The following is a 24,431-nucleotide window of genomic DNA, read 5'->3' on the forward strand; positions in this document are numbered from 1 at the left end:
TGCTGAGGCCCACTTGGAGCCAGCCAGTCACATACATCACCCAGCACCACAGAAGCACACTGTCTTCCAGAACACTGTGCCTTAGGAATGCCATAGCATCTCAACTTTCTAAGACAGACTTAGTGATGTGGAATATTTTCTAGATATCACTTTCATTAGGTCGAACTGAAAATGTTTGTATAAATTTTTTTGACTGAGAAATTTTTTTAACAATGTTATAAAATAAATAGTTTTTAGGATTGTTTCAACACAAATACTTGGACTAGCTTAGTACCACGTGTTTTTTAGTTTTTACTTCCTCAAAGTAATGTAGTTGATTCACCCTTGAATGTGCCCTGCTTCGTTGTTCAGTCGCGTCCGACTCTTTGCGACCCCATGGACTATGCAGTCTGTGGAATTCTCCAGGGTTGAATACTGGAGTGGATAGCCTTACCCTTCTCCAGGGGATCTTCCCAACCCAGGGATCGAAGCCGGGTCTCCCACATTGCAGGTGGATTCTTTACCATCCAAGGCACCAGAGAAGCTCAAGAATACTGGAGTGGGTAGCCTCTCCCTTCTCCAGGGGATCGTTCTGACCCAGGGTTGAACTGGGGTCTCCTGCATTGCAGGTGGAGTCATTACCTGCTGAGCCACCAGGGAAGCCCTTAAGTTTCTTTCTTTTCTTTCTTCTTCCTCTTTTCTTCTTCTTCTTCTTTTTTTTTTTAATATTTATCACTAGTCTTGGGAATTATTTGTCTATAAGATGAAATACTTTGTCTTAGGAAAAGAAAAATGAAAAAAATGGTGTTGCCTTGTACAGGAAAAGGCAGTCTTGGAGGGAGAAAAGTTAAAAACTAGAAGGAAAAAAAAGAGAGAAATACAATAGAAACAAAAACTACTCTTTCATGAAAAATTGCCTTTTTAAATTTTTTTTGTTAATAAAGAGGAGTTCTGCCTTCTTAATTTGCAGAAAGTAGGAGCGGAATTCACTGAAACATCTTAAATTTGGCAGATCCTAGCATTTCTGAGAGCCAGAAGTGGGCTTGGGGCAGGTCAATAGTAAACAGTTGTAATTTTATTTATTTTTACTTTCTGGAAAAGGAGATAACACAATTCCAGAAGGCGCAATCATGTTTTAAGGTTAAGAATCCCTTTTACTGCACCTAGAACAGTGCTTTGCACAGAGTGTGTGCCTGAGTTGTGTTGTGTAAAAGAAAAAAAAGTAAACAGATTTTGTGCTTATCTTCAAGGTTGGCTTAAGTATAAAATGGATTTTTAAGAACACTTGAAAAAATTAAAGGATTCAATTTATAAAAAAAAAAAAAATTCCATATGCATCCCCAGGAAGGCGCTCATTGCCTAGCCACTGATCAGCGCTTCCCTGGAGTCAAAGCTCTCCCTAGACAGCTCACGCTGTTACTAATTGAAGCTGTTTATGAGCCAGATCCTAACACTGGTGAAGTTAACAAGTGTGGAAAAGGTAAAGTTGGTTTGTTCAGGAGCCCTGGAAAAATAGTGACCTAACGTCCTCAGACCGTCTCCAAGCTTCCCGGTTAGAGAAGGGGGAGGAGGGGCTGCTGCGGGCGCGTCAGCGTCCTGTGCAGTCAGGTTGTTGGCACAAGGCGGACGTCTGAGCCTCACCAGGCTTATGGTTTCAGCCAGTCTGGGGGTCTGTGTGCTTGCAGCCAGCAGTTTTTATGTGCTGGGGGTCTGCTTCCTGCAGAAACAACCTGAGACTTGTGTCAGATCTTTGTTATCTTTCAGGGAACTGGTAAGTTCATGACACTGCTACGTGGCTGGTCACAGTCTAAATTGTTACCAGTTTCCCAGCCTAAGGAGTATTCCTTTCTCCATCTTCACATGTCCTAATCCTTAACTCTTAAACCACTGTTTTGAGACTCACAGGAGGCCTGGCTGACTAAAACTTCTCTACAGACAAGAGGCAGACAGAGGCCATGGGGGGACGGGCCCCCTTTAGCCCTTTCAGTTACAAGACCATTTATTACCCATTTTTCCATGGTCCCAAGAAGCCCAGGGCCTCCAACAGCTTCCTATCTCTTGAAGAGAATCTAAACATGGTCTCTATCAACTGGCATCCTATCCCTTTGTCTGATAACTCACCCAGAAAACCCCCCCGGCCTGACCCCCAGGACCTAACATAGGAGGGACGGGAACAGGGTTTCCCAGAGTGTGACACAGGGCTCGAGGGTGAGGCTGGGCATCCCCACTTCTACCCTTTGGTCCCACACTCATATTGTCTAGGAATTGGGACAGCGGCAGCCTATAATGGTTATGGATTAAGGCAAGAGTTGATAGATTTTTACAGAAGAAAGTAAATCTCGTTGTCTCTTTAGGCCATTTGGTATCTGTCTCTGAGTGCAAAAGGAGCTTCCACATTTGTGGAGCACCAGGAGCCAAATATAATGTGTAAATCAACTGAGAACCAGACTTGTCCACTGTCCTGGCTTCTGATCCCAGTAATGAGTGACCCACCCCCTAGAGAATCATCCAAGAGCTGCCTCACTTGTCTGTTTATGAACCAGAATCTTACCCTGTCCTGCCCTGTAGCTTCTGGTGGTGGGAATGTGATAGGAGGTGGGTCTGGCTGTTGTGAGCTAATGCGCCCCCTTCTGCTGTAGCCTGGCTTCCTTGGTTCAAGGAGCGGTAGGGGACACTGCGTGAAGCCCCAGGTGTGAGCAGGGATAGTGGCCCTGTATCAACTCTGGTGTCAGGCCTAGGTCACCTGCTGGCACATCTTATTTGTTCCCTGTGGCGCTGGTTATGGCAAGCCACATAATCACTTCTGTCCTATGACAGCTGGTCTATCTGAAGTAATGGTTAGGGGTTGATGAACCCAGATCATGATGGGCAACTCTGACATTCCATGACCAGAGGCCTCATCTCTGACAGGCCCTAGGACCATACCAGGAGCCAGTTGGTAAAGAATCCGCCTGCAATGCAGGAGATCCCAGTTCAATTCCTGGGTCGGGAAGATCCACTGGAGAAGGGATAGGCTACCCACTCCACTATTCTTGGGCTTCCCTTGTGGCTCAGCTGGTAAAGAATCCACCTGCAATGTGGGAGACCTGGGTTCAATCCCTGGGTTGGGAAGATCCCCCGGAGAAGGGAAAGGCTAACCAGTCCAGTATTCTGGCCTGAAGAATTCCATGGACTGTATAGTCCATGGGGTCACAAGAGTCAGACACGACTGAGCGACTTTAACTAATCGCTTTGACCATTGTACCAACTTTGCTCCTGACTTAAAACACTCCACCTGGAATCTGATCTTCCCCCATTTTCTATCCCTGTTCCTGCCAGAAGCCCACAGGGACACCACTCCTACCACCATCCCTGACCTTCCACAAAAGTCAGCCTTGAGCTGTGGAGATGCTTCTCATCCATGCTTTCCTCTCGGGCTCCATAGAGTCCATCAGGCTTTCCCATGGAGCTGGTGGACTGCACACACTCCTGCCCTTTCACACCGTGTCCGCCCTGCAGAGTCACTTCTCTGAGCCTTGGATCCCCTCCTCTACCACCTGCCTCGGAAGTTCTGGATTTTCTCTTTCATGCCCTGTGGGCCAAGCCTTTCTCCAGGCTTCCAAGACCCATCCTAGTGGGAGATCAGCAGCGTCTCCCCGGCCTTGCTAAGTCCTGTGACCCCTAATTGTGAACTCTCCCTTCTCCAGCTTTGGGTTCTGTGCACACCCGCCACCTCCTTGCCCCTCTCCCTGTGATCCTTCTTCCTGAGGAGCATCCCCACAGGCTCCCCATCTCTCACAGGACACGGGGTTAGATTCTGACAGTCCTCTGTCATCTAGACTTTTCCTGCGTAGCAGCCTGGCACGTCTCTGCAAAGGTTATGATGCTGGGACCTGACCCGGTGGACGAGGGACCACACCCCGGATGAGTGATCCTTGCCAGGCGGGCCTCCTCCTTCTCCACGAGGAGGGGGCACTGGTGTGTGGTGTGTGTGTGTGGGGGGGTCATTGCTCTGACAGCCAGCCCTGCACTGTACTCGGCTCTCATAACTGGGGGAAGGGCCTGTGGGTCTTTTTTTCCCAACTTCACCCTCGCTGTGTTTTTCCTTCACAGACGCTCATTCTCTTTCCTATAATTTCACCATCAATCCTCGGCCCAGACCTGGTCAGCCATGGTGTGAGGTTCAAGGCGAAGTGGATCAAAAGGTGTTTGTCTCCTGTGACTGTGGTACAGCTGAGATCAAGTACTTGAGTCCCTTGGGAGAGGAAGTGAAAAGTATGAACGCCTGGGAAACACAGGCTGGCACACTGAGGGACATTGGAGACTTGCTCAAGGAGCACGTGTCTGACGTTACCCCGGAGAGATACACAGACAAGGGTGAGTGAAGAAGTCCAAATGCAGGAGGAGCAGACTGGGGGCTCAGCTGCATCCACTGTTTTCGGGTTAAAAAAACAACTGGATATTGCCCTTTGCTAGCAGTCCAGTGGAAAGAGCAGCTGTTGCAGGAGAGACCAGGGCCAGATTAGCTGGGCCCAGGGGAGGTGGACCTAGATGGGGCAAAGAATCTGTCAAGCCCAGAGGCTGAGCTCTTTCTTTTCCTCAGTGGGGTCAGGCCCTCTGACCCTGCAGGCCAGGATGACGTGCTGGAGTAAACACAACGGACACATCAATGGATCCTGGCAGTTTGGCTTCAATGGAAAACTGTCCCTCCTCTTTGATTCAGAGAATGGACATTGGAAAGTGGTTCATCCTGGAGGGAGATGGATGAAAGAGAAGTGGGAGAAAGATAGAACTGTTACTGACTTCTTCAAGAAGGTCTCCATGGGAGACTGTCAGCTCTGGTATCAGGCTTTCTTGGAGCACTGGGAGAGAATGTTGAAGACCACGGGTAGGTGAGAAGATTAGGAGAAAGTGGTAGTTCTCTCATGGTGACATGGACCCACCCCTCTGTGTGTGTGTGTGTGTGTGTGTGTGTGAGAGAGAGAAAATGATCCGTCAGAGGTGAGTTGCTCCTGATAAAACAATGACCCGGGGATGCTCTGTCGTCCTCTTTCCTCTTTTACCTGCTGACGTCTCTCCTCACAGCACAGGCCTTTGTACGATTGAACATGGATTCTCACTGATCCTAAATATGAGAGCATCTCCATGATTCCAGTCTCCTTCTTACTCTTCCCTCTTTCCAGAATCTTCTTTTAAATGTCACCAATCTTCTTTCTGGAAATCTGTCAACCTCACCTCTGCTGTCAGCTCCTGAGGACTCCATCCTCATGTCACCGTCTCTAACGTCACAGCAGGACTCCGTGACTCTGTTGGAAACCTCGCTCCCCCATCAGCTGTCAGAGTCCCATGGGGACGGGGCTCCTCTCCCCCATCTCGCCTGAGGACCTGTCACAAGGGCTTCCACGTGTGGGTGGAGGGATAGGGGTACCTGGGTCAGGGGGGTGAGGAGGCATCTGCCGAGTTTCGGGTCTGGACAAGGGCTTGACCCTTACTCTCCTTGCAGCATCACCGACCACGGGCCCCCCTACAGTCCAGTCCTCGGCCCCAGCCATCAATCAAGTCACCTGGATCCTCCTGGCCCTCACCATAACTGTCTTCCTGGTCTGAGTCCTTTCCAGGAACAGGTACTGAGGGCAGAATTCAGAGGGAAGGCAGGGGCACAGGGCCTGGTGTGAGGACGGGGAAGGTGAATCCCAGCCGACCCCTGCCCTCACTGAACCTCCTCATCCTGGAAATGAGCAGGTGAATAAGACCCCATATCACCTGAGAGCAATAATTGTGGGCCCAAATCCAAAGGCCTGTTCTCACAGGAAGTGGCTTGGGTCCAGCAGGCAAGGCAGGAGCCCCACAGCAGAGACTGTGGGAAGGGGCGAGGCCAGGCCTGTGATCCTGGAGCATCAGTTCTGACTCCGCCTGTGGCCTGCTCGTCACCAGCCTCCTGGGGACCCAGAGCCTCCATCACTGAGCGGCCCTGCCTTGAGCAGAGGTGCCTGGGGATGGATGGGCCTGAGCTGGGGTGGAGGCGCCCAGCTGGGCGGGACCAGGAAGAGATGGGGGGCAGGGACCCTGGTCCTGAGAGCTGTGTGTGCTGCTGGCTCAGAGGCTGGAGGGGAGCGAAGGGAGGAGGTTTGCCTGCAGCCCCCCAGGGCTGTCAGGAGGCAAGGCCCCTCCTCCGGGGACCTGATCGCTGGTCCTTTAGGCCTCCCTCGGGGAGGATCTGGACCTGAGTAAAGGAGCAGATTGATTCCTCACTGGCTCCAGTCCTGAGCCTGAGCAGGGGGTGTCAGGGCCTGGGGTGACTCTGTGATGCAGGAAGGAAGGAGGAGGGGACAAGAAGCTGCTGGGCCTGGGGTGGGGGTGGGGGTGGGGGACATAGGAGCCCCTCAGAGATGACGGGGCTGGAGGTGGACTGGGAAGGAAAGTGACAGGATTTCCTCCGCCTCCTGGACCAAGGCCTCTTTCTTTTCTGCAGGAGACGGTGCTCCCAGGAAGCCCGACAGGTGCTCTGTCTGCCTTTCTTCTGCTCTTCACTTTAGATCCAGGAGATCAGACCCCATGGATCCTGAGTCTGTTCTCCGGTTACGATAACACAGTAGACGCATCATCTCATGAGCTTTATCACATTTGATGAAATCCTACTCAGCATCTCTGAAAAAAAACAACACAGAATCAATTTATTTCACTTTCTTCTGGTGCTAAGCGATGGAATTTCTGCACTGAAATGTCCAGGTACTTGAAGAAATCTCCACAAACAGGACATTTTTCATCGTATTCTAGTTTGTGCATAATTAGACTCTGCCTCGTGACCTCGTTCTTGCAAATGGTATTGCAAGAAAAATACCATCTGGTATTATAGGACTCAGGGATTCTTTCTGTGTCTGGAAAAATCACCTCAGCCTACTTTCAATAGAACAAAGTTTTATTTATGACTGTTTCCCTTAATAATTTATTATGCTGAAAGTGAAAGTGTTAGTCGCTCAGTCCTGTCCGACTCTCTGCGACCCCGTGGACTATAGCCCGCCAGGCTCCTCTGTCCATGGGATTCTCCAGGCAAGAACACTGAAGTGGGATGCTGTTTCCTTCTCCAGGGACCTCTCCAACTCAGGGATTGAACCCGCATCTCCTGTGTCTCCTGTATTGACAGGCGGATTCTTTACCATCTGAGCCACTGGGGAAGCCCATTTATTATGCTGCTGCTATTTAAATCAAAATCTCAGTACTCCAGAAAACTTGCAGTATTTAAGTTTCTCTCTCACTAGAGAAGTCATGATGTGTCACCATCTCTCCACCTTATGGGATTAAATGTACCTGGTGCTTCTGAGAAAACGTGGTCTGAGTGGATGCGTGTGCCCTGTGTTCATGGCAGCGCTGTTCCCAGCAGCCAGGCCTGGAAGCCACCTCATGTCCACTGACAGATGAATGGAGAGAGAAGATGTGGACATATATCCAGTGCAATGTTACTCAGTGTCAAAAAGAATGAAATAATGCCATATGTAGTAACATGGATGGACCTGGAGATTGTCATATTGAGCAACATACGTCAGACAGAGAAGCAGAAACACCTTTTGCCATCACTTATATGTGGAATCCAAAAAGTCGTGATACAAGTGCTCTTACTTACAAAACAGAAAGGGACTCACAGATTTAGAGAATGAATTTATGGTTGCCAGGGGGAAAGGATGGGGGGATAGTTAGGGAGTCTGGGATCAACATGTAGACACTGATTTATTTAAAATGGATAACCAGCAAGGACCTCCTGTGTAGCGCATAGAACTCTGCTCAATGTTATGTGGCAGCCTGGGTGGGGATGGGAGGGGAGTCGGGGAAGAATAGATGCATGTACGGAAGTGAAAGTGAAAGAAGCTTAGTTGCACAGTCATGTCTGACTCTTTGGGATCCTGTGGACTGTAAGCTGCCAGCTCCTCTGTTCATGGATTCTCCAGGCAAGGCAGTACTGGAGTGGGTTGTCACTTTCTTCTCCAGGGGACCTTCCCTACCCAGGGATCGAACCCAGGTCTCTTGCATTGCAGGCAAATTCTTTACCAACTGACCCAGCAGGGAGGATAGAGACATGTATGTGTATGTTAAATCCCTAGCCTAGCTTCTTTGTGCTGCTCATTCAGGACGCCTACATTCCTCTCTGGGTGTATATTTCCACTTTGCTTCCATTTTAAATAAACAAACTATTTCTCTATATGACTCCAGTAATAACATTGGTACCTATTTTTACAGTTTTTGCCTGCTTGAAACATTCTTGCTTTCGAAGACGGTAAGAGCCAGGGGAACTGCATCTCGCCCCTGGTGTTCAGTGTCTAGAATTCCTCATTTTACACCAAGCTACCCAGATTCAATTCCTGGGCAGGAAACTAAGCTCCCTCTTTAGCACAGCTCACTGCTGTCTCTCTGAGATCAATATTAAGGAAATATACACCTTATATTATTACACCTTATATTAAAGTGTAAATATGCACCTTAAATATACGGGTAGAGGGGCTTCACAAGTTTGTCATGGGGGATTTTGCCTCCACCAAGTGTTTTTTAAAAAAAGAAAGTCCTCTCAAAGTTAACCTGGTTCCTTCCCTCTCTAGGCCCTTTAATGGCTATTGTTGTTCTTTTCTTTCTAGTCCTTGTTTATTTAACCTTGTGATTGACTTTGTGTCTGTAGGATCTACCAGTTTGAAATAACACTCATGGTGGCTCAAGAAATATAGCCCATTCCAGTGGAGGGTGGCCCAGGTCCATGTAGGTCCTTGTGAGGGACTTCTGCACCTTGAGGGGAGGCTCAGTTCAGAAGTATTTTCCAGCAATATCATCAGTTTTAAAAATAAGGTCACAATGCAGGGAAAAGTCTAATTTTCCAAAAATACTTCTGCTATTTCAGGACTCAGGTATATTTTCTATCTCCAGAGAAACAACTTCACTGTATTTTCAGTGGAACAAAATTTTATGTTGACTGGTTCCCTTCATAATTTATTACCCTATGGGTGCTGAGTCATGTTCGACTCTTTCTGATCCCGTGGACTGCAGCCCACCAGGCTCCTCTGTCCATGGAATTTTCCAGGCAAGAAAGAATACTGGAAAGGTTCTTATTTCCTTCTCCAGGGGATCTTCCTGACCCAGGGGTCAAACCCATGTCTCTTGTATCTCCTGCCTTGGCAGGCCGATTCTTTACCACTAGTGCCACCTGGGAAGACTTTACAGTTCAGTTCAGTTCAGTCGCTTAGTCGTGTCTGACTCTTTGTGACCCCATGAATCGCAGCACGCCAGGCCTCCCGGTCCATCACCAACTCCCGGAGTTTACTCAAACTCATGCCCATCGAGTAGATGATGCCATCCAGCCATCTCATCCTCTGTCGTCCCCTTCTCCTCCTGCCCCCAGTCCCTCCCAGCATCAGGGTCTTTTCCAATAAGTCAACTCTTCGCATGAGGTGGCCCAAGTATGGAGTTTCAGCTTCAGCATCAGTCCTTCCAATGAACACCCAGGACTGATCTCCTTTAGGATGGACTGGTTGGATCTCCTTGCAGTCCAAGGGACTCTCAAGAGTCTTCTCCAACACCATAGTTCAAAAGCATCAATTTTTAAGCATTCAGCTTTCTTCACAGTCCAACGCTCACATCCATACATGACCACTGGAAAAACCATAGCCTTGACCAGACGGACCTTTGTTGGCAAAGTAATGTCTCTGCTTTTTAATATGCTATCTAGGTTGGTCATAACTTTCTTCCAAGGAGTAAGCATCTTTTAATTTCATGGCTGCAGTCACCATCCGCAGTGATTTTGGAGCCCAAAAAAATAAAGTCTGACACTCTGTCTCCCCATCTATTTCCCATGAAGTGATGGGACCAGATGCCATGATCTTAGTTTTCTGAATGTTGAGCTTTAAGCCAACTTTTTCACTCTCCTCTTTCACTTTCATCAGGAGGCTTTTTAGTTCCTCTTCACTTTCTGCCATAAGGGTGGTGTCATCTGCATATCTGAGGTTATTGATATTTCTCCCGGCAATCTTGATTCCAGCTTGTGCTTCTTCCAGCCCAGCATTTCTCATGATGTACTCTGCATATAAGTAAATAAGCAGGGTGACAATATATAGCCTTGACGTACTCTCCTCTTCCTAATTGGGAACCAGTCTGTTGTTCCATGTCCAGTTCTAACTGTTGCTTCCTGACCTGCATACAGGTTTCTCAAGAGGCAGTCAGGTGGTCTGGCATTCCCATTCTTTCACAATTTTCCACAGTTTATTGTGATCCAACAGTTGAGGGCTTTGGTGTAGTCTTGTAAAGCAGAAATAGATGTTTTTTCTGGAACTCTCTTGCTTTTTTGATGATCCAGCAGATGTTGGCAATTTGATCTCTGGTTCCTCTGCCTTTTCTAAAAAACCAGCTTGAACATCTGGAAGTTCTCGGTTCACATATTGCTGAAGCCTGGCTTGGAGAATTTTGAGCATTACTTTACTAGCGTGTGAGATGAGTGCAATTGTTTGAGCATTCTTTGGGATTGCCTTTCTTAGGGATTGGGAAGCCTTTACAGTGATCCTTAAATCAACATCTCTATCATGCCTGTTTTCTAATCCAGGAGAAAAGTCATGGTAATTCACCATTCCTCCATGTGATGGGATTAAATAAAACCAATGATAATGCTTTATTTCTTGTGGAACCAGAGAATTTAAGGATCACTCCTAAAGTAACATGCAGTCCATCTGTGAAGTGATCCTTAAATTCTCTGAATTTTTAAATGTATATTTCACCATATCCCAACAGTAGGTCATATGTTTACCCTACTACGCAGCCATTCCCAATGTTAGCTCTAGGCTGGAAAATGTGGACTAAGAGCCATGTAGATACAGGTTGACCTCAGAGATATTGGAGGCTGGGTTCCAGACCAGGGCAATAAAGTGAATTTCACCATAAGGGGAATCACACAAATTTTTCATTTCCACTGCATATAATGTTATGTTGACATGGAAGTCTGTTAAGTGTTCAGTATCTTTATGTCTAAATAAATAATGTACAGACCTTAATATACAACACTTTTTTTCTAAAATAAAATATGCTGAGCATTATCTGAGCCTCCAGGGAGTCACCTACTTTTTGCTGGTGGAGGGTCTTGTCTCAATGTCTATGGCTGCTGACTGATCAGGGTGGTGGTCCTGAAGGTTGGGGTGGGTAGCGCAATTTCAGAAAATAAGACAACAATGAACTTTGTCACATCGTTTGACTCTTCCTTTCACAGAAGATTTCTCTTAGCATGCAATGCTCTTTGACAGCATTTTACCGACACTAGAACTTCTTTCAAAATTGGACTTAATCCTGTCAAACCTACCTGCTGCCTTTTCAACTAAATTTATTCTAAACTTATAATATTCTAAGTCCTTTGTTGTCATTTCAACAATTTTCACAAAATCTTCACCAGGAGTAGATTCTATATCAAGAAACCACTTTCTTTGCTCATTCATTAGAGTCAACTCTCATTTATTCCAATTTTATCGTTAGATTGTACAATCAATCCCGTTTTACATTAGTCTCCACTTCTAATTCTAGCTCTCTTGCTATTTCCACCACATCTGTAATTACTTCTTCCAGTGAACTGTTGAACCCCTCAAAGTCATCTCAGAAGGTTAAAATCAACTTCTTCAAATTCCTATTAATGTTGTTATTTCAACCTCTCATGAATCACGAATGTTTTGGGTGGAACTTATAATCGTGAATTCACTCTAGAAAGTTTTCAATTGATGTTGCCCAGATCCATCAAAGGAATCACTATTTGTGGCAGCTATAGCCTTACAGAAACTATTTCCTAAATACCACGACTTGAACATGGTGACTACCCCTTGATCTGTGGGCTGCAGAATGGATGCTGTGTTAGCAGGTGTGAAAACAACATGAATCTCACTGTACTTCTCAATCAGGGCCCTTGGGTGCTTTCTCAATGAGAAGTGTTATCTTGAAAGAAATCCTTTTTGGGGAGCAGTAGGTCTCAACAGTGGATTTAATATTTTTGGTAATCAGTGTTGTAAACAGATATGCTGTCATCTCGACTTTGTTGTTCCATTTGCAGAGCACAGGCAGAGTAGATTTAGCATAATTCTGAAAGTCCCTAGGATTTTCAGAATGTGAGGCTTGGCTTCAACTTCAAGTCACCAGCTGCATTAGCTCCTAACAAGAGAGTCAGCCTGTCCTTTGAATCTTTGAAGCCAGGCTGACTTCTCCTTGCTAGCCATGCAAGTCCTCGGCAGCAACTTCTTCCAATAGAGCACTCTTCTCTACACTGGAAAGCTCTAATTCAGGATAGCCGTCTTCAGAGATTATTTTATTAGATCTTCTGGATGACTTGCTGCAGCTTCTGCATCAACCCTCAATGTTTGACTCTGTGCTCTATGTTAGGAAGATGGCTTCTTTCCTTAAACCTCATGAACCAATCTCTACCAGCTTTCAACTTTTTTTCTGCGGCATCCTCACCTCTTTCAGCCTTCATAGAATTGAAGAGAGCTAGGACCTTGCTCTGGATTAGGCTTTGGCCTAAGGCAGCATTGTGATCTTTCGTCCAGTCCACTGAAAGTTTCTCCATATCAGCAGTAAGGCTGTTTTGCTATCTTCTCATTTGTGTGTTCACTGGAGGAGCACTTTTGATTTCCTTTAAGAACTTTTCCTTTGCGTTCACAACTTGACTAACTATTTGGGGCAAAAGGCTTAGTTTCTGGCCCATCTTGGCTTTGACATGCCTTCTTCAAAAGCTTAACCATTTCTGTCTTTGGATTTAAAGTGAGAGAGGCATGATTCTTCCTGTCAATGGGACATATAGAGGTAAGGTTATTAATTGGCCTAATTTCGATATTGTTATGTCTCAGGGACTCAGGCGTCTCAGGAGAGAGATGGACGGGTCAACGGAGCAGTCAGGACACACACACATATTGGATGGCAATGTGCCCATGGTTCCTGGCACCCCAAAACAATTACAATACTAACATGAAAGATCATTGATCACACAAAGGCAAAATCAAGATGGCCAAGTAGGATGCCCTGAGATCCGCTCTCCCATGAACACACCAAAACTACAACCACGTACAAAACAGCTCTCTTTCTGAGAAAATGACCTGAAATCGGCAGAACATCCCCTCGACAACCAGCATAGAGAAAGAACCACACTGAGAAGAGCAGGAGCAGAAAAGAAGGGATCTAGTCGGGACCCTTTCGCCAGCTACTCTCAAACAGAGGGGTCATCACACTGGAGCATTCTGCCTAAGGAGCAGGAGGTTTTGGCCCTACATCAGGCACCCCAGCCCTGGTGCAGCACTGGGAGAAGCAGCCCCATGCCCCCCGCCGCCACTCCTGTTTTGGAAATCAAGAGGGTTTACGATCTGGAGCACTGGAGGACTGTGGGAAACGGAGACTCCACTCTTAGAGACCATGGGCACAGAATTGCTTGCTCCCTGTCCCAGCACAGAGTCAGCAGATTGCAAGATGTCTGGTGCTCTGGCCAGCATTTGGAGACCATGCCTAGCATTGGCTGGGCCTCACAGCCAACAGAGGTCCACACAGAAGACTCTGCAAACAGCCACCCCCTCACCAACACACACACACACACACACACACACACACACACACACACAGAGGAGCCAAACTTGGCTCTCGCCATCTCTCAGCTCTGCCCCGCCTCCATGTGACCCCAGCCCAGGCTGAGACAATCATCGCAGGTCACGAGGTCCTGATGAGCCGTGTGACTGCATGGCCACACGCAGGCTTATCTGATAGAAGCCCTGACTCACATCCCACCACCAGGCTCCACCTTGGGGTCACCCAGCTGCCGCCCTCGGAGAGCAGCAAACTCTGTGAGTCAACAGGTGCAAAGGAGGCAGGAAGGTTCTCAATGGACTCACTAGAGTCTCTGTGTGGGACGGACCTGTGCGGGGAGGCCAGTTGGAGGACAAGAGGCCCACAAGAGTGGGCAGGACTCAGGGTTGGGTGGGACAAGAGCTTGGTGGGGCCAGGCGACCTGTGTGGGGAGAGACTGCCATATGAAGGGCTGGGGGCAGGAGCCTGGGTTGAGTCCTCCAGAGGAGGCAACCTGGAAGCCCCAGGTAGACCCAGACCACAGGGAGGAAGGACTGGGAGAACAGGAGGAAATCAGAGGCTGCCATCAGAGATGTGTCAGGTCGGCCTGGTGTGAGGAGCATGGGCCCCAGGGACCTGGGCAACCAGACTCACCCCATGCATACCCCTGATCCCTAGCCTCATCCCAGATCCCCAGGCATTAGGTCAGAGGTGGAGGGCTGGGGAGATTGGAATTAGCACCTGAAGCAGTTTCATGGATGTGGACTATAGATACCTCCAGAAACAGGAATCTGGACAAAATTCGGACTGTGCTAGTTTCTTCATCTTGCCATGCCTCAATTTACACATTTGTAAATGGGAAACGCTACCTAAGGGAATGAACAGAGGCTAAATATTCATTTAGGACCTGAGAAGATCATGCAGATAACCCGAATTTGTATATGCTGAGGACTCACCAACCCCTCTCTCAGGAGTTGTTGTTTAGTCACTAAGTCGTATCTCTGTGATCCTGTGGACTGTAGCCCGCTAGCCTCCACTGTCCATGGGATTTCCTCATGCAAGAATGTTGGAGAGTGTTGCCATTTCCTCCTCCAGGGGATCCTCCCCATCTGGGGATGGAACAGACATCTCCCACATTGACAGGCGGATTCTTTACCACTGAGCCACCTGGGAAGCCCCTTATCAGGTGTTAGTGCCCCTAAAGATACACAAGGAACCTGGGGATCCAGAGAAGGGGATGGACAGAAGAAAGGTGAGGCACAGATGATTGAAATTTTGAGGAACAACAGTCCCACAGAGGGTGTGGGGAGTCTGGGGGGAGCCCCCAGGTGAGACTCCTGTGGGAGGACTCTGGGGACTCATCCCCTCCTCCACTGGCCAGCCAGGCTCCTCCCCACGGTGGGTCACCCCGGGCTCCAGGTGGCAAGGGCTGCTGGCACCAACGTCAGTCTTGCTTCCTGGTCCTGCTTCTGCTGCCCAAGTGTGTCCACAGAGCGCAGGGTGGTGAGCTCCTGGTGAACCTGCCGGGAGAAGGCGGGGTGATGCATTATGACCAGAGAGCAGACCTAAGCTGGCCTTGGTTAGAGAGCCTACAGGCGCGGTGTTGCCTCCACCTCCTCCTCCTCAATCCTTAGGTGAGCTCCTTTCCTTCTTGGCAGCTGCTGGCCTAGTTGGCCACTTTCAGGCCAGCAAAAGGGCAAATTGGTTGAAAAAGCAATGCTCAGACAATGGGAGGTAGGGCGGCGAGAGGCCAAGCAAGGGCATGAAGGGAACACTGCTATCCCTAAGCTCCCAGCCCGTCACCCACGCCCCCAGGAGTGCGAGCCCCCGTGGCAGGGCTGGGCCAGGCCACCTTCCTGTGGGGGGAACTCAGACACCCCCTGAAAAGCACACAGCACTGACCTCATCTGTTCACACAGACCCTTCTCCTCCACACGGCCCCCTGCCCTTGAACTCCCAGGCCGCTGTACCAGCCATAAACCACCGGCACCGCCCCGGGCTCTCACTTCCCCAGACACATCCCCTTAGTGGTCACAGCTCCTCCCCTGCAGCTCACTAAGTTCATTCCACATTTCTGCATCCCGAGAAGCCCAGGGCCGCCAATACCTTCCCACCTGAGAAGGTACCCGAATCACACTCTCCACCAACTGGCATCTTATCCCCTTGCCTGAGGACTCACCCCAGCAAAAACCTCCCAGCCTGGTCCCCAGGAGGGACAGGAGCCCAGTCCCCCAAAGTGTGACAGGGGGCCTGAGGGTGAGGAGGGGCACCCCCACTTCTTCCCTTCAGTCCCACATTTGTATCGTCCACAGATGGTGGAGATGGCAGCCTATAATGGTTATTGATTAAGAAAGGAGCTGGGAAATGTGCAGAAGACAATAAATCTGTTTGTCTCTTCAGGCCTTTGGCATCTGTCTCTGTGCACCTCCAGGTTTGTGGTGAGACAACAGGCAAAGACAACGTGAAAAACCAAAGGAATCCCTCAGCACTGGGTGACTCATCACTTGAGGAATTATCCAGGGGCTGCCTCGGCTGCCTGTTCATGAATCACAGCCCTGCCCGGTCCTGCCTTGTAGCCTCTGGTGGTGGGGATGTGACAGGAGGGTGGGTCCTGCAGTTACAGGCTAGCGCCCCTCCTCTGCTGTAGACTGGCTTCCTCGGCCCCAGGGGCCACAGGTGGACACTGTGTGAGGCTGCAGAGCTGGCAGATGATAGGGGAGGTATGACAGTTCTGGGGTCAGGGCTCAGTCTCCTGCTGGTCACCTTATTTGTCCCCTGTGGCCCTGCTTATGCCAAACCACACAGTCACTTCTATCCTAGGACAGCTGGCCTCTCAGTAACAATTACCGAGTGGATGAGCCCAGTTCATCCAGACCGGAGGTCCCTTCTCTACCAGACTCAGGACCCTATCAGTAGCCATGTTTAAATGATCGGTTTCCCCACTACATGTGGCGTGGCTGTGCCTCTGACCCTGTGGGATTGGGTTGTGATGCTCTGATTAGGATGTCACAAGCTGTCCCTGGCGAGGGCATGGCAAGCCACTCTGGTATTCTTGCCCGGAGAATCCCATGGACAGAGGGACCTGGTGGGCTACAGTCCATAGGGTCACAAAGAGTCAGACACGACTGAAGTGACTTAGCAGGCAGGCAGGTTACCCCCGGCACGATTTCCCCGCTGACGGACTTCAGTGTCATGGGTGCTACAGGGTCCTAGTGTCCTAGTAGCAGATCCCACCACACTCATGCCTTCATGTCCTTTCCATGAACACCTTCCACAGCTGAGTTGAGCAGGCCTCTGCAGAGGCCTCTGGTCTTCAAATTATGAAATATTTAGAGTTCGGCCATTGATAGAAATGCTTTAGACCAGGCAGATATAAAATAGAGATGTGAAGGAATCACAGCCCTGCATGCTTTCAGGTTATGATTGTTAAAGAATCTCTGTCATTTTACCCAGAAAAAGGTGGTCTTGCAACATTCTATTTGTAGCAAAGGAAAGACAATATGAGAATGTACTCGTACTTCTCAACTATGGCAGCCTTCACCCCATTCCTAACCACAGAGAGTTTTCCATCACTGGTTCAAATCCACGGAATGGGAAATAACCACTGTGTGGGTCTTCACACACCATGATACCCCTGTAAGCAGGATGCAGGACAGTTATGTATTCAATACCCTGTATCTCATGCATCACATTAATAGCAGTGGGGCTGTGATGATGCTTCAGATCCCTGGACATGATGTGAGTCACACACTGGGTCCACAGGAATGTGGGGTGGCTTCTGCGTCCCAGTGTGCACTTACCTGAGTCAATGGCCATGTGGCTCCCAAGGATGGGGAAGGCCAGAGACTGCTGCACTGTGCTTGCCATGGTGATAAGAGGGCCTTCCTGCTGGAAACTGGCATCTCTCTCTAGTCATGGATTCTTGGTTCTGATAACTGGATCAGTTCTAGAAACTGGGCAGTGTATCCAGACAAGCTATTGGGATGGCTCTTTTCAGCGTCCTAATCATCCAGCTTGTGTTTTCTTTTCGTTTCTGGGTTTTTTGTTTTTCGGTCGGCTGCCTGGATTTTGGGATCTTAGTTCCCTGACCAGTGATCAAACCCGGGCACCTGGCAGTGAGCCCGGGGTCCTGACCAGTGGGCCAGCAGGGAACTCCTTTGTGTTATTCCTTTCCATCGTGCAGGTTGTATCTAGGTTGGCCACCCATCCAGGCTGTCTGCCTCTAGGGTCTCCGTGTGCTGTGAACCAGCATCATACTCTCTGCGGTCAGGACCCGGCTGGCCTTCCCATCTCTCTGGTCATATCAGCCACTCAGCTGCTCTGTTCCTGACACAGTGCACCCCCACCTGGAATCTGCATGTGTTCAATCCCTGTTTCTGATGAAGCCCACTGGAGACACCATCTCCAAGCAGCATTCCTGACCTTTATTTAGCCAAAGTCCTCCTGTGTTACCAGCCAGGGTTCCTGGACTCGATCAATAGAAGCTGATAAAAGGCCAGACACAGAATCAGGGGAAAAGAAGCTTCATTGGGACTCATGAGGGAGCAAAAACAAGTAACATGTTCCCTTGCTGGCTCCAGAGCGTGGGGGATCCGGACCTACATATGAGATGAGTGTGGGGGTGGGTCCTGGGTTCTGACCAGGGGGATGACCTGGGTGATTTGTTCCCCTTGGTGGTGCTGTGTGCAGGGATCATGACCAGTACCTGCTTTTGCTCCTGGCTGCTCTGAAATCGCTTTGGGTTTTTGGTCTTTTTGTATCTTGTTGTTGATTATTTGCCCCAACTGCACAGGCACACAATTATTTTCAGCCCCTTATAATTTCTTTGTATTTTGATGCTTGATGTGACTTTTGTCCAGGTATACTCACTGCAGCAAACTGTCCCAGCCTGTCTCATGACCCACTGAGGGGTTCTACACCCTTATTCTGAAGGGTTAAGGGGCCGAAGCTTTCTTCTATCCAAACTTCTCCCTGCTGGACAGGGACCACTGAACTGAGCCTCCCCTCAAGGTGCAGAAGTCCCTCACAGGGACCTACATGGATCTGGGCCACCCTCCACTGGAATGGGCTATATTTCTTGAGCCACCATGAGTGTTATTTCAAACTGGTAGATCCTACAGACACAAAGTCAATCACAAGGTTAAACAAACAAGGACTAGAAAGGATAGAACAACAATAGCCATTAAAGGCCCTAGAGAGGGAAGGAACCAGGTTAACTTTGAGAGGACTTTCTTTTTTTCTAAACTCTTGGTGGAGGCAAAATCTCCCATGACAAACTTGTGAAGCCCCTCTACCTGTATATTTGAGGTGGATAGTTACAACTTAATGTAAGGTGCATATTTCCTTAATATTGATCTCAGAGAGACAGCAGTGAGCGGTGCTAAAGAAGGATCTTAGTTTCCTGCCCAGGAATTGAACCTGGGTAGCTTGGTGTAAAATGAGGAATTCTAGATACTAAACACCAGGGGCGAGATGCTAAGTTCCCTTGGCTTTTACTGTCTTTCAAAGTAAGAATGTTTCAAGGAGGCAAAAACTGTAAAAATAGGTACCAGTGTTATTACTGGAGACATACAGAGAAACAGTTTATTTAATATGGAAGCAAAGCGTAAATATACACCCAGAGAGGAGTTCAGGCATCCTGATGAGCAGCACAAAGAAGCTAGGCGAGGGATTTCACACACACATACATTTCTCTATCCTCCCTGGTGGGTCAGTTGGTAAAGAATTTGCTTGCAATGCAAGAGACCCGGGTTCGAACCCCAGGTTGGGAAGATCCCCTGGAGAAGAAAATGGCAACCCACTCCAGTACTCCCCTGCCTGGAGAATCCATGAACAGAGGAACTGGCAGCTTACAGTCCATGGGATCCCAAAGAGTCAGACATGATTGTTTAACTAATTTTCTTTCACTTTCACTTCCGTACATGCATCTATTCTTCCCCGACTCCCCTCCCATCCCCACCCAGGCTGCCACATAACATTGAGCAGAGTTCTATGCGCTACACAGGAGGTCCTTGCTGGTTATCCATTTTAAATAAATCAGTGTCTACATGTTGATCCCAGACTCCCTAACTATCCCTTCCGCCCATCCTTTCCCCCAGCAACCATAAATTCACTCTCTAAGGCTCTGAGTCTCTTTCGTAAGTAAGAGCACTTGTATCACGACTTTTTGGATTCCGCATATAAGTGATGGCAAAAGGTGTTTCTGCTTCTCTGTCTGACGTATGTCGCTCAATATGACAATCTCTAGGTCCATCCATGTTGCTACATATGGCGTTATTTCATTCTTTTTGACGCTGAGTAACATTGCACTGGATATATGTCCACATCTTCTCTCTCCATTCATCTGTCAGTGGACACGAGGTGGCTTCCAGGCCTGGCTGCTGGGAACAGCGCTGCCATGAACACAGGGTGCATGCATCCGCTCAGACCACGTTTTCTTAGAAGCACCAGGTACATTTAATCCATAAGGTGGAGAAATGGTGAAACATCATGACTTCTCTCGTGAGAGAGAACCTTAAATACTTCAAGTTTTCTGGAGTACCGAGATTTTGATTTAAAAAGCAGCAGCATAATAAATGGGCTTCCCCAGTGGCTCAGATGGTAAAGAATCCGCCTGTCAATACAGGAGACACAGGAGACGCGGGTTCAATCCCTGAGTTGGAGAGGTTCCTGGAGAAGGAAACAGCATCCCACTTCAGTGTTCTTGCCTGGAGAATCCCATGGACAGAGGAGCCTGGCGGGCTACAGTCCACGGGGTCGCAGAGAGTCGGACAGGACTGAGCGACTAACACTTTCACTTTCAGCATAATAAATTATTAAGGGAGACAGTCATAAATAAAACTTCGCTCAGCTGAAAATAGGCTGAGGTGGTTTCTCCAGACACAGAAAGAATCCCTGAGTTGTATAATAGCAAATGGCATTTTTCTTGCAATATCACTTGCAAGAATGAGGTAACGAGGCACAGAAGAGTCTAACTATCCACAAACTAGAATAAGATGAAAAATGTCCTGTTTCTGGAGATTTCTTCAAGTACTTGAATATTTAAGTATAGGTATTCCATCACGTATCACCAAAAAAAAGTGGTGAAATAAACTGTTTCTGTTTTTGTATTTTAAGATGCTGAGTAGGATTTCATCAAATGTGATAAAGGCCATGAGATGATGCATCTACTGTGTCACAGCAACCGGATAACATACTCAGGATTCATGGGGTCTGATCTCCTGGATCTAAAGAGAAGAACAAGAGAAAGGCAGACAGAGCACCTGTTGGGCTTCCTGGGAGCACCATCTCCTGCAGAAAAGAAAGAGGTTGATCCAGGAGCGTGAGGAACTCCTGTCACTTTCCCGGGGCTGCCCCTCCCCAGCCCACCCCCCAGCCCCGCCCTCACTGAGGGGCTCCTATATCCCCCACCCCCACCCCAGGCCCAGCAGCTTCTTGTCCCCTCCTCCTTCCTTCCTGCATCACAGAGTCACCCCAGGCCTGACACCCCCTGCTCAGGCTCAGGACTGGAGCCAGTGAGGAATCAATCTGCTCCCTTCACTCAGGTCCAGATCCTCCTGGACGGGGGCCTAAAGGACCAGGAAGCAGGTCCCTGGAGGAGGGGCCTTGCCTCCTGACAGCCCTGGGGGGCTGCAGGCAAACCTCCTCCCTTCACTCCCCTCCAGCCTCTGAGCCAGCAGCACACACAGCTCTCAGGACCAGGGTCCCTGCCCCCCATCTCTTCCTGGTCCCGCCCAGCTGGGCGCCTCCACCACAGCTCAGGCCCACCATCCCCAGGACCTCTGCTCAAGGCAGGGCCGCTCAGTGATGGAGGCTCTGGGTCCCAGGAGGCTGGTGACGAGCAGGCCACAGGCTGGGTCAGAACTGCTGCTGCCCCAGGAGCACAGGCCTGGCCTCGCCCCTTCCCACAGTCTCTGCTGTGGGGCTCCTGCCTTGCCTGCTTGGCCCAAGCCACTTCCTGTGAGGACAGGCCTTGGGAGTTGGGTCTGCAAAGGCCTTCCCACCCCCTCCTCCTGGGATGAGCCCGGCCCCTCTCATCTTGGCCCCTGGGTGGGTCCCCTCCCCGCTGACACGTCATGTGGAGCCCCCATGCTGCTCTCAGCCCCGGGAGTCCTGCCCTCGCCCTGAGCGCCTGCTGATCTCACACCACCCACCCTGGGCCCTGCCAGCCCGCGGTCTGTGCTCAGTCAGGGGACGTGGCTCAACCCTTTCAGCATCAATAGGCCCTCAGCCTAGTGAGGCCCCTCCCTTTTCACTATGTCACCTGACAGTGGGGACTCTCAGATCTCAGGGCTGAGCTTGTCCAAGTTCTGCTCTCAGGTGACATGAGGTCTTATCCACTGGCTCATTTCCAGGATGAAGAGGTTCAGTGAGGGGCAGGGGTCGGCTGGGATTCACCTTCCCCCTCCTCACACCAGGCCCTGTGCCCCTGCCTTCCCTCTGGATTCTGCCCTCAGTACCTGTTCTTTGAAAGGACTCAGCCCAGCAAGACAGTTATGATGAAACTGGTGAAGACCACAGGGAGGATCCAGGCTTCAGTCTTAATGGCTGTGGCCCTGGGCTGGACTCTAGGGGGGACCGTGGTCGGTGATGCTGCAAGGGGAGTGAGAATGATGCCCTTGTCCAGACCCCAAACTCGGCAGATGCCTCCTCAGCCCCCCTGACTCAGGTACCCCTCCTATACAGACAGCTTGCACCCATCACATGGAGGCCCCAGTGATAGGTCCTCAGAGAAGATGGAGGAAGGGAGGAGCCCAGTCCTCAGGGGCTCTGACAGCTGATGGGGGAGCGAGGTTTCCAACACAGCCACTCAGTCCTGCTGTGACACAGAGATGGTGACATGAGGATGGAGTCCTCAGGAGCTGAGAGCAGAGGTGGTGTTGACAGATTTCCAGAAGCAGGATTGGTGACATTTGAAAAATGATTCTGGAAAGAGGGTACAGTGAGAAATAAATCCCAGAAATCAAAAAGATGTCTACAGGTTTGGGATCAGCAAAAATCCATGTTCAGTCGCAGAAAGGCCTGTGCTGTGAAGAGAGACGTCAGGAGGTGGAAGAAGAAGGAGGATGACAGAGCATCCCCGGGTCATTGGTCTGCCAGGACAACTCACCTCTGACAGATCACTTTCTCAAACACACACACACACACGGGAGTCGGTCCATGTCACCACGAGGGGACTGTCACTTTCTCCTCCCTTCTCACTTACCCGAGGTCTTCAACATTTTCTCCCAGCGCACCATGAAAGCCTGAAGCCAGGCCCGGCAGTCTCCCATGGAGACCTTCTTCAGGAACTCGGTCACAGCTCTGTCATTCCCCCACTTCTCTTTCATCCATCTGCCTCCAGGGTGATCCACTCTCCAGTGTCCATTCTCCGAATCAAAGTGGAGGCTCATTTGTCCATTCAAGCCAAACTGCCAGGATCCACTGATGTGTCTGTCATCCTCACAGCGACATGTCATCCTGGCCTGCAAGGTGAGAGGGTCTGCTCCCACCGTGGGAAAGAAAGACTTCAGCCTCTGGGCTTGACAGATTCTTTTCCCCACCTGGGTCTACCTCCCCTGGGTTCACGTCCCCTCGTTGCAGGTCATCTGGGCTCAGCTAATCTGGCCCTGGTCTCTCATGCAACAGCTGCTCTTTCCACTGGATGACTAGGGAAGAACCAATATCCAACTGTGTTTTTAAGCCCCATCTGTTCCTCCTGTACTTGGACTTTCTAACTTACCCGTGATCATGGGTTTCTCCAGTGTAAAGTCACGCAGTTGGTCCCTGATGTCTCCAAGTGTTTCGATCTGTGTGTCCCAGGTCTTCATGGTTTTCACTTCTTCTCCCAATGGACTTGTGAATATGATCTTAGCATGACCACAGTCATAGGAGAGAAAATCCTGTCCGTCCACCTGGCCATGAACCTCACACAACACCTGTCCAGGTCTGGGCTGAGGATCGATGGTGAAGTTATAGGACAGAGAGTGAGCATCTGTGAAGGCAAACCGCAGAGAGGGTGAGTTTGGGAGAAGAAGACCCGTAGGCCTCCTCCCCAAGGGCTGTGGCAGCAGAGGAAGGCTGCGGGCTGGGCTGACAGAGCAGGACCCCCGCATGCCCCCCACCCTCACCAGGCACGACTGAGGAAGGCGACGAAGCCTCAGGCAGGCAAGAAACCCCACAGCCCTGGAGACGCCCCGTTTCCACTCTGCTTACAAGCTTCCCACGTGGGACGAACCAACACATACGTTTCCCAGGGATGGGCCAGGCTGGTTCAGAAGGAAAGGCCAAAACCCAGAGGATGTCAGGGTCTCTCTGAGTGTCTGTGGGAGATGCAGAGGGTAAGGGGGCTGTTCCTGAGGAAGCGGATCACAGCCAGTGGGGGTGGGGGTGGGGAGGATGAGCACAGAACCCAAAGCTGGAGAAGGGAGAGTTAATAATTACGGGTCACTTGGCTTAGCAAGGCCGGGGAGCCGCTGCTGATCTCCCACTAGGATGGGACTTGGAAGCCTGGAGAAAGGCCTGGCCCACATGGCATGAAAGAGAAAATCCAGAACTTCCAAGACAGGTGGTAGAGGAGGGGATCCAAGGCTCAGAGAAGTGAATCTGCCAGGGCGGACACGGTGTGAAAGGGCAGGAGTGTGTGCAGTCCATCAGCTCCACGGGAAAGCCTCATGGGCTCTCTGGAGCCTGAGAGGAAAGCGTGGATGAGAAGCATCTCCAATAGCTCCAGGATGACTTTTGCAGAAGATCAGGGATGGAGGTAGGAGTGGTGTTCCTGTGGGCTTCTATCAGGAACAGGGATGGAAGTTGTGGAAAAATCAGATTCCAGGTGGGGGTGCTCTAGGTCAGCAGAAAAGAGGTGCAGGGGTCAAAGTGATTAGAGAGTCTCAATGCCAGCCAGGGCCTGACTGCAGAGAATATGATGCTGGCTCATAGCACAGGGT

General features: G+C 49.7%; 2 protein-coding genes across 8 annotated transcripts in view; one reads left to right on the forward strand and one right to left on the reverse strand.

Annotated features, from left to right (window-relative positions):
• Positions 1 to 24,431, forward strand: part of LOC122433850 (UL16-binding protein 1-like) — a 115,844-nt gene that overhangs the window by 57,068 nt on the left and 34,345 nt on the right. The window lies entirely within an intron of this gene.
• The window catches only part of LOC122433855 (UL16-binding protein 3-like), a 39,084-nt gene that overhangs the window by 10,393 nt on the left and 4,260 nt on the right, over positions 1 to 24,431 (reverse strand). Inside the window, exons 2-4 of one of the 7 annotated variants that reach the window (XM_043456830.1) lie at positions 23,228 to 23,479; positions 22,712 to 22,987; positions 14,252 to 14,704 (exon numbers count right to left, since the gene is read on the reverse strand). The exons of 2 other annotated variants lie outside the window; for them this stretch is intronic. In XM_043456830.1, coding sequence (XP_043312765.1) covers positions 14,403 to 14,704; positions 22,712 to 22,987; positions 23,228 to 23,479 — 830 coding nt within the window. In that variant the 3' untranslated portion in view covers positions 14,252 to 14,402. Of the gene's footprint in view, positions 1 to 14,251; positions 14,724 to 20,188; positions 20,733 to 21,793; positions 22,099 to 22,711; positions 22,988 to 23,227; positions 23,480 to 24,431 lie in introns of those variants that run through there. 4 more of the 7 variants (XM_043456835.1, XM_043456836.1, XM_043456834.1 and 1 more) reach the window with 4 other exon arrangements.

Source organism: Cervus canadensis, chromosome 33 (genome assembly GCF_019320065.1).
Source record: "Cervus canadensis isolate Bull #8, Minnesota chromosome 33, ASM1932006v1, whole genome shotgun sequence".
Taxonomy (NCBI): Eukaryota; Metazoa; Chordata; class Mammalia; order Artiodactyla; family Cervidae; genus Cervus; species Cervus canadensis.